This window comes from Vombatus ursinus, unplaced genomic scaffold (assembly GCF_900497805.2).
Source record: "Vombatus ursinus unplaced genomic scaffold, bare-nosed wombat genome assembly UNPS02014786.1, whole genome shotgun sequence".
Classification (NCBI taxonomy): Eukaryota; Metazoa; Chordata; class Mammalia; order Diprotodontia; family Vombatidae; genus Vombatus; species Vombatus ursinus.
Genome location: NW_020954564.1, coordinates 44,149,120 through 44,159,369, shown reverse-complemented (window position 1 = coordinate 44,159,369; position 10,250 = coordinate 44,149,120). Strand labels below are relative to the sequence as shown.

The 10,250-nt window shown below is 36.3% G+C and overlaps 1 protein-coding gene across 1 annotated transcript; it reads right to left on the bottom strand.

Moving 5' to 3' along the window:
* Positions 1–8,712: 8,712 nt before the first annotated feature.
* LOC114047249 (olfactory receptor 1L1-like) lies at positions 8,713–9,642 on the bottom strand. The gene has a single exon (XM_027868031.1). The coding sequence runs from the start codon at positions 9,640–9,642 to the stop codon at positions 8,713–8,715; it is 930 nt and encodes a 309-aa protein (XP_027723832.1).
* Between the last annotated feature and the right edge of the window lie 608 nt (positions 9,643–10,250).

Below are 10,250 nucleotides of genomic sequence, written 5' to 3'. Positions count from 1 at the left end.
GAGAGAGAGAGAGAGAGAGAGAGAGAGAGAGAGAGAAGAGAAGAGAAGAGAAGAGAAGAGAAGAGAAGAGAAGAGAAGAGAAGAGAAGAGAAGAGAAGAGAAGAGAAGAGAAGAGAAGAGAAGAGAAGAGAAGAGAAGAGAAGAGAAGAGAAGAGAAGAGAAGGAGGAGGAGGAGGAGGAAAGGAGAGGAGAGGAGAGGAGAATCATGGAATATAATGATCCCAAAAGCAAAAGAGACAGTCTTACAATCAAGCATAATTCACTCTTCAAAGTTTAATACTATCCCACAGTGGAGAAATGGACCTTTCAAGCATTCATGATGAAAAGACCAGAGCTGAGTAGTAACTCTGAAATACCAATACAAGACTCAGAAGAAACCTAGAACGATAGATTCATTTGAGCAAATGGAAGTGGCTGTATGATGATATAGTGTTAACATTCTAATGGGGGAGAAGAAACATAAATATGAGTAAGGGACATAAATAAGAAAACAAAGGACCTGGGAGTGAAATGGTTCTATTCTGAGGGTTTTAAATGAAGAAAGAAAAGGGAGAGTAAAGTAGTACAATAATGGAGAAAGGAGGAAGAAGTGAGTAGCACTTACTAATTATCCTGAGTGGGATGTTTGAGAAATTTACAAACAGGGAGAAAGGAATCAGGGGAGGGCTCTCATTAAATAAGTATTCCTCTTATCTGAACCACAGGCTTGTTGAAGAGAGAGAGAGTGTGTGTGTGTGTGTGTGTGAGAGAGAGAGAGAGAGAGAGAGAGAGAGAGAGAGAGAGAGAGAGAGGAAGGAAACTCAACAAACTCAACAGGAAAACAGGTAGGACTGAAAAGTGAGTATGGTAACAGAGTGAATAGTATCAAGAAAAACATACTTCCTGATCCCTAAGAAGAGATGAAAAGGAAAAGGAAAAAAAGAAAAAGACTAGAAACCAAGGGAATGCCTGTCAATTGAAGAAAAACAATACTGTAAAGAAAAATAATTTTGAAAGATTTAAGAATTCTGATCAAAACAAAAAACAAACCTGTCTCCAGAGGACCTATAATAAAGCATTCAATTCACTTAATCACAAAATGATATTTTCAAGGCACAGAAAAAGTATACATTTTTGGATATAGTCACTGTGTGGATTTCTTTTGCTTGACTATGCTTTATTGTTACAAGAGGTTTTTTTAAATGTTTTTAAAAGAGCAAGGGAATGGTAGTAATGGAGGAGGAGGAGTAGAAGATGACGAAGAAGAAGATGAAGACAAAGAAGAAGAAGATGATGATGATGATGGTGAAGAAGAAGAAGAAGATGGAGGAGGAGGAGGAGAAGGAGAAGGAGAAAGAGAAGGAGGAGGAGGACAGGAAGAAGAAGTTTCTATTATAAAGAGGAAATTACTTTTTCCATAAGAATTAAGAAAATGTCATTGTGTACAGAACAGAAATGCTTGGTTACATTAAATTCAATATTTCTGCACAACAAAATATATGGAAAAGATATTGGTAAGATACCACAAGACCAATAAAAAAATCCAAAATTTATAAGAACCTGTCAAAAATTTTCAAAGACTGCTGCTGGCCCCAAGTAGAAAAATAATCAAAGAACATGAACAAATAATTTACAAAAGAGGAAGTACAAATTGATAATAATCACTTGATGAATGTTCAACTTCACTGATAATCAAAGGCATACAAATTAAAATGACTTTGTTGTACTGTTTCAAATATAACAAATTGGCAAAAATACCTAAAAGCAATATAAATTAATTCTGTTGGGGTTGTGGAGAAACAGATACATTCATTTATTGCTTGGTGGAATTGCAAACTAATAGACTCTTCTGTTTTGTTTTTGTTTCTTTTGTGAGGCAATTGGGGTTAAGTGAGTTGCCCAGAATCACACAGTTAATGAGTATTATGTGTCTGAGGCCGGATTTTGAACTCAGGTCCTCCTGACTCCAGGACTGTTGCTCTATCCACTGCACCACCTAGCTGTCCCTAATAGAATCTTCTTAGAAAGCAATCTGGCACTAAGTAGCAGAAGTTATAAAAATACCTTTAACCCAATAATTTCATTGCTGGAATTATACCCAGATTTTTTTAAAGGAGAGCTAGCTGTTCAAAAAAATTTATTGCTGCTTTACTTATAATTGAAAGGAAAAATAGGAGCCATCTAAATTTTCTACTATGGAACGGTTAAATACCTGGTAGTACACTAATATAATGGAATGTTATAGTGCAAATAAGATAAGCAAGTATGAGGAATATAAATTAATCTGGAAAGACCTTTAAGAGATAATGTAAAGTGGGGGGGGGGTTAGGGTGAAGAAGTGAACGGAACCAAAACAGAGTACATACTAACCATAACCACGTAAAAGGAAAATTGAATGGGAATGAAGAACAAAATAGAAAGTTGGAGGAGATTTACAGAAAGCAACAAAGTTACCAAACAACAAGTCAATCAACATGTATTTATTAAGTGCCTATTAGTTGCATATGATCTGAGGCAGCTAGGTGGCACAGTGGATGGAATACTGGGCCTGGTATCAGGAAAACCTGAGTTCAAATCCAGCTTCTAACACTTATTAACCGTGTGACTCTGTGCAAGTCACTTAATCTTTGTTTGCCTCATTTTCCTGCTCTGTAAAATGGAGATGATAATAGTGGAACCTACCTCCCAGGGGTGTGAGGAGCAAATAAGACAATAATTGCAGAGTACTTCAGCACAGTATCTGATAAATAGCAAGCGCTATATAAGATAGAGTCTGAGTGATGGTCTTAAATAAAGGAACACATGAATTCAAATCCTAACTCATATGAGATAACATGTCTATCATATTAATAATAGTTACCATTGATGTAGAATTTTAAGGCTTGCAAAATACTTTACATACACTATCTCATTTAATCACAACAACTTTGAGAGGTAGGTACTTCCCAAATGGGGAAACTGATGCAGGCAGAGATACATGATTTGCCCAAAAGCACATAGCTAGTTTCTGAGGCAAGATTTGAACTACACCACCAACTGTCTCTATTATTATAGCAAAATATTCTCAACCATTTTGTTTTTGTCTTTTCATTGATTTCTACATATCCATCCTTTCTCTGTAACTGGATTACATGCTTTGCAGAGAACAGGGACTAAGTTTTTTTTTTTTTTGTCCTCACCTGACTTCTGAACTCAATGCCCTATATATATGTAGTAAGTACATAAAAATATTTCATGATGAGATTGGTTTGTTTATTAGGAAATCCATTATATTTGGGTCATTGAGAGAAGAATTTTAGGGATGATAGAATTCATGAGTAAGCAATGGATATGCACTATGCTATGGTTTAAATATGTTGTGGGTTTTTTTTTTTAACTATTCTGGCAATCAGGAGACAAATGATCAGTCAGACAGACTGTACTAGTCAGTCCCAACTCAAGTCATTTCTGCTCTCAGTCTCAGTTTGCTCAAGTATAAAATGAGGGGTTTGAAATAGATTTCCCTAAAATCCATTCCTCTTCCATCCCAACCCTGAATTCTACTAGCAAGTTTTAATTCTCTTATGTAATTTATTTATAGCCTCATATTAGATGTCACTTCACTGCTATTGTCTGCCTTGAATAAATTCACTCAGGTAAGTGCTTTAATATACAGATTCACAGTATGATCTGCTCCCTTACCAAGTAAATAGTAAATATACATAAGCAAATACACATTCTTTGTTGTAAATAAGAAATGCTGATAAATACTTTAGAGACTAAAATATGTACATATTGCTGTTAACACTGCTATATGCCAAATCCAAGGATGGAAGAATTTCATTACTTCTGGTTGCAACAGAGGAAAGACCAAGTCATTCAAAGTGAGAATGCCAAGGGAAAGTTGCCAAATATAGTTTTATCATGAAAAAGAGAGGATTGTGAGTAAGGTAACCAGAAACACAAACATTGACAGCACTGAACAAGGTCAGCAGAATTCAAAAGGGGAAAAAAAAGACTTGTTTCTGACTTGTTCAACAAAGAGGTTGGCATTCCCATGCATTAAGTTCCAAGTTTCAAAACTATTAAAAAGGGAAAAAAAACAGAATTGCCAAGGACAAAGAAATTTTCAAGGTTAGACCAGTACAGATATCCTGACCTGGTAAGTATGTTATCATCCTTTAGGGTAGGACTCTTTCTCAGTTAAACCAGTTAAAATCAGAAAAAAAAAATGATTAAAATGATTAAAGGGGAAAAAACAGTTAAAATCAGTAAAAAAACAAGTTTAAATCATTAAAAAACAGTTAAAACTGGGAAAAAACATTTTAAAGTAGGAAAAAAAAACAGTTAAAACAAGAAAAAACCATTTCAAACCAGTTTAATATGAGGGGGGGAGTTCAAATCAGTTCAAACCAGTTTATAGAAGATAAAACAGTTTAAAGTGGGGAAAAACAGTCAAATTGGAAAAAAAACTTGTTAAAACCAGTTAAAAGCAGAAAAAAAGAATGACAAGAGAAAAAGCATTTAAAACCAGGAAAAACCAGGAAAAAAACAGATAAAACCATTTTAAAGCAGAAAAAACAGTTTAAAGTGAAAAAAAAAGTTTAAAGTGGAAAAAAAAAACAATTTAAAGTGGAGGGAGAACTGTTAAAACTAGTTTAAAGTGGAAAAAAAACAGTTAAAACTGGTTTAAAACAGTAAAATCATTGAAACCAGTTAAAGTCAGTTTAAATGGGGGGTGGGAACAGTTGAAACCAGTTGAAACCAGCCAAAACCCATTTAAACTGTGTAAAAAAAGTGAAAATGGCCAAAAACTTAAAACTAATTTAAACCGAAAAAAAGTTAAAACTGACCAAAAAAAATTAAAACCAGTTTAAACCAGCTAACAACAGTTTAAATCAGCAAAAAACAAACAAAACAAACAAAGAAAAAACAGTTTAAACCAGTTAAAACTGTCCAAAACCTTAATATTTAATCTCACATAAACACAATGTGAAAGAGCTTTTACAGTAGAGGGGAAATGGGGGAGGTAGGAGGGAGCATTTGAACCATACTCTCATCAAAATTGGCTCAAAGAGGGAATAATATATACATTCAGGTATAGAACTCTATCTTACCATACAGGAAGTAGGAGAGGAATGGGACAAGAGAAGAGGAGGGGCTGACAGAAGAAAGGGATGACTGGGGGAAGCAAAAGTCAAAAGCAAAACACATTTGAGAGTGGACAGGGTGAGAGGAGAGAGAAAGAGGAGGGTAAACAGGGGGAAGTAAGATGATGGGAAATGCATAATAATCATAACTGTAAAAAACTTTTATAGCAAGTTTTTCTGATAAAGACCTCATTTCTCAAATATATAGAGAACTGAATCAAATTTATAAAAAAGCCATTCCCCAATTGATAGCCAAAGAATATGAAGTGGCAGTTTTCAGATGAAGTATTCAAAGCTATCTACAGTAATATGAAAAAATACTCTAAATCACTATTGAGTTGAGAAATGCAAATTAAAACAACTCAGATTGGCTATTATGGTAGAAGTGGAGCATGACAAATGTTGCAGAGGATGTGGGAAGATTGAGACACTAAGGTACTATTTGTGGAGTTATAAACTGATTCAACCTTTCTGGAAAGCACTTTGATGTTGTGCCCAAAGTGCTATAGGACCATGCATATCTTTTCACCTAGCAATGCCACTGTTAAGTCTGTATCACAAAGAGATAAAGAAAAAATTAAAAGGATCTATATGTACAAAAATATTTATAGCAGGTCTTTTAGTTGTGGCAAAGAATTGGAAATTGAGGGGATGCCAATCAATTGGGGAATGACTGAACAGGTTCTGGTATATGATTATGATGGAATACTATTGTACTATAAAAAATGATTTGTAGAATAACTCAGAAAAACCTGGAAAGAGTTACAAGGCCTGATGCAGGGTGGGATGAGCAGAAACAGGAGAACATTGTGCACAGTAATAGCAATATCATACAAAAAACAACTATGAGCAACTTAGCTACTCTGAAGAACTTATGAAGAATGCATCCATCTCTTAAGAAAGAACTGATGGAGTCTAAATGCATATTGAAGCATACTCTTTTTGGCTTTATTTTTCTTGAGTTTTTTTTTTGTTCTGTGTTTTCTTTCACAACATGACTAATATGGAAATATGTTGCATGATTGCACATGTATAACCTAAATCAAATTGATTGCTTTCTCAATGAAGAGGTGGGGAATGGAGGGAGAGAATTTGGAACTCAGTTTTCAAAAGAATGTTGAAAACTATTTTTACATATAATTGTGAAAAATAAAATATTAAAAAAATTCTCTCTGTGGTAGGTTTGAGAGTCATGAGAATCAGAGAAAAAGTCTAGTCCTTCATTGTCCTTATTGGTCATGTGATCCCATAATTTTTTTTGGTGAGGCAATTCGGGTTAAGTGACTTGCCTAGAGTCACACAGCTAGTAAGTATTATGTGTCTGAGGCTGGATTTGAATTCAGGTCCTTCTGACTCCAGGATCAGTGCTCTATCCACTGCACCCCCTAGTTGCTCCAATAATTCTTAATGGAATGGAATTCACTGGTGTCTCTTCTTGGTTTTGTTGAATCTTTGTTTTATCTGGAGATTGTCTTCATCACTGCAAGAGTAATTTTTAAGGTTGATAACCTTAACTGAAACCTTTTACATTGTCATCTTTGCCAGAAATCTTACTGGCAGCCTTGGGCATGAAACACAGTCAACCAACTTGCCTCAACAAAGATCACATGTTGTTGTCAACATCAACCTAATAGACATCAGCAATTCCCTAAGATTAGCCAATTTATTACCTATAGTCTTTCCTCGTAATTGGGTTTCTTCTCTTTCCAAACATTCTCAAGGCTCAAGTAGTCAGACAACTAACCCAGTGTCTCTCTAATGCAGTGTCTAACCCAACCTTATCCCTCTATCCAAATCACATATAGAGTCATGGAATTCCAGAGCTAGATGGGATCCCAGAGATCATCAATTCAAACCCTGCCTTAATCAGGAATCCTCTCTGCAACAACCTTGCAAAGCACTCATCCAATTGCTGCTGGAAGACTGCCTATGATGGGTAATTTGCTAAAATTTAAAGGCAAACAATTCCATGAATGGACAGATTTTATTGTTAGACCACTGTTAAGAAAGTGACAGAGTGTGGGGGAAAGGGAACTGGCTTTGTAGTTTAGAACAAAGGAGTTCAAACCTTGCCTCTGTTGTTTACTTTCTCTATGATCTGGACAAATCACTTAACATTCCTGGGTCTTAGGTTCTCTATCTGTGAAATGAGGAGGTCAGATGGACCTTAAGGTACCTTTCAGACCTAGACCTATGATCCCATATAATTTTTATATTTTCCTAAAAACTTAATCCATTGAGACTATTTCTGCCGTCTTGGGCCAAACAGAACAAATTTGATTCTTTTTCCATATTACCATCTATCTGATTCTCTCCAGATTAAATTTCCTATTTCACTCTTCCCATGCTTTTATAGGCTTGGTCTAAGGCCTTCTTAGCATTCTCACATTTCACACTACTCTCAACATATCAATGTACCTTTGAGTTGACACTCAACCCCAACTACGTATCTTACATTTACTAGTTACTTAGGCAATTCTCTTCCCCTCATCTTTTCCTCACATGGCTCAGAGTCTTTATTGATGAAAATCAGAGAGTTGGACTAGGCTTTCCCTAAAATCATCATGAAATCCATTTCTTATCATTCATCTAGATGGTCATTTATGAGGACTGATAACTCAAATGATCAAAAATCTAGAATTATCAATAATTTGTTTTATTTATTAATCAGTGCAATAGGAAATTGAAATCAAAACTATAAAGAATTAACTATAAGCACCGCTTTGTACAACTATATGTATGGGAAGCTTTGAGATTCCATGAACAATGAACTGGACGTGGGGCCTATTGTTGGAATGGACACCTAATCCAACCCCAATGTGAAGCAATATCCCCCCTACAATATCACAAAAAGTCATTAAACCTCTTTTGAAAGACATCCAATAACCCTTCAGGAGGTAGCTCTTCCCACTATTAGACACTTGGGTTTCTATGAAAATTCTCTTCACCTTGAGAAAGCTTGAGGTGCAGTTCAGTTCTGACTCTGGCTTGGTTCATGACACTTCTCAGTTTCCTCATCTGCATTGTGGGAATAAAAATACTAAAGGTACTTAACTAACAGAATTGTTGGAAAAATCAAATATGATCATTCACATAAGGTACCCTTTAAATGTGAGCTATTAAAGCTATTAAATTATATATATATATTTATATAAATAAATATGAGATGTTTTTATTATTCTTCCACCAAAACCTTTCTCTGATACCTCATTATGATCCTGGGTTTTCAAAGGCACACAGGAACAGAAGATCTGAGAAATGTCACCAAAAGAGAAAGGTTTTAAGTCCAGAATTATGTGTAGGTTGACTGAAGACCAGGCTAGCTAATGTCAGGGGGGTTCATGGCCAGTCAATTGCCACAATGTGATAAATGTTTTGAACTATAGAAGTTCATGAAGACCATGTACTAAGAACATAGGGATGGACTGATCTGCCTCAGTAGAAGGATAAAATGCATAGGAAATAACAGATCCTTTATGGGTTAAACTTTCTTTAATTCTAAAAAATAAAGCTCTGTCCCCCATCCCTCTCATCTGGTTTCCTAGAATGTATGTATTTGTTTTTTATAATTGATAAAGTGTTCAAAGCAGAGTTGGCTGCATGTTTACTGGAAGATCTTGCTCAGAGTTCTCCGGAGAGCACCTTTCACTTCCTGGTTCCTTAAGCTATAGATGATAGGGTTCAGCATAGGGGTAACCACTGTATAGAAGACTGCCACCTGCCGATCCCGGTCCAAGGTGTAGCTACTGACTGGTTGGAAGTAGAGCCGGATACCAGTCCCATAGAATAATGTCACCATCACAATGTGAGAGCCACACGTGGAGACAGACTTGCGTAAGCCTGCAGTTGAATGTAGACCAAGCACAGTGACAACAATGCACACATAGGAGACCAGAATAAAGACAAATGGGGAGAGGGTTGCTGTGACTCCTTCTGTTAGAACCACTAGCTCATTAATAAAAGGACGTGAGCAGGAGAGTTGCATTAGGGGAGGGACATCACAGAAGAAGTGCAAGATATGGTTGCTGCAAAAATGAAGTCTTGAGACAAGGATGGTATGTAAAAGGGAATGCAAGAACATAAGAAGCCAAAACACCAGGACTATACAAATACACAATTTTTGGGTCATGATGGCCCCATAATGCAAAGGATTACAAATAGCCACATAACGGTCATAGGCCATAGCTGCTAATAGGTAGCCTTCCATGTTAGCCACAGCTGCAAAGAAAAAGACCTGAGTCATACACTGAGTAAAAGAGATAGTCTTGCTCTTGGAGAAAGTGTGAATCAGAAACTGGGGAACAGTGATGGTGGTGAAGCAGATGTCAAGGGTGGAGAGTTGACTCAACAGGAAGTACATAGGAGTCTTGAGCTTGGGGTCTATCCAGGTTACAGTAACAATCAGGGAATTCCCCACTATACCAATTAGGTACATGGTGAAGATGACCCCAAAGATGACTGGCTGCACATCCAGCCGGCTAGTCAAACCCAAGAAAACAAATTCAGTCACTAAAGTGTGATTATGGGCCTCCATCAGAGATAAGGACATTGACGTTTACCTGAAGGAGGAAGAAGGAGGTAAGATGCCATATGAGACCCTGAGAGAATACTGAGACACAAAACTCTTTGCTTTATACATATCTCAAGACCCAGCAGAGGTGCCTGGAAGGCCTTTGAAAATTGACCTCTTATGTCTTTTGATATAGTCAACAATGATATAGACTTGGGGTCAAATAGAAATCTCAAGGAAAACATTGACACCATGATATTGTAGAATCATGAAGCATTGCCTTGAAGGTAGAAGAATTATGCCTCTGAGGCAGAAGCAGATAGTATAGTATGCAGGGTACTCTTGGAATCTGAAAATGTTGGTTTACAGTCTGAGTCTGTTACTTCTTGCCTGTGTGACTTTCAAAAAATTCAAAAAATTTTTAGAAAAAGATTTCTTACAAAATAAATCAGCTGTCTGGGTCTCAGTTTCCTCATTTGTAAAATTAAGATATTGAACTAAATGATCTCTAAAGTTCCTTCCTGCTCTAAATCCTATGATTCCATCTCTGAGAGAAAGCAGAGTACTGTGGAAAGAGCACTGATCTTGCAATCTGAAGACTAGGGGTCAAATCTTGGCCCATTGTTTTATTA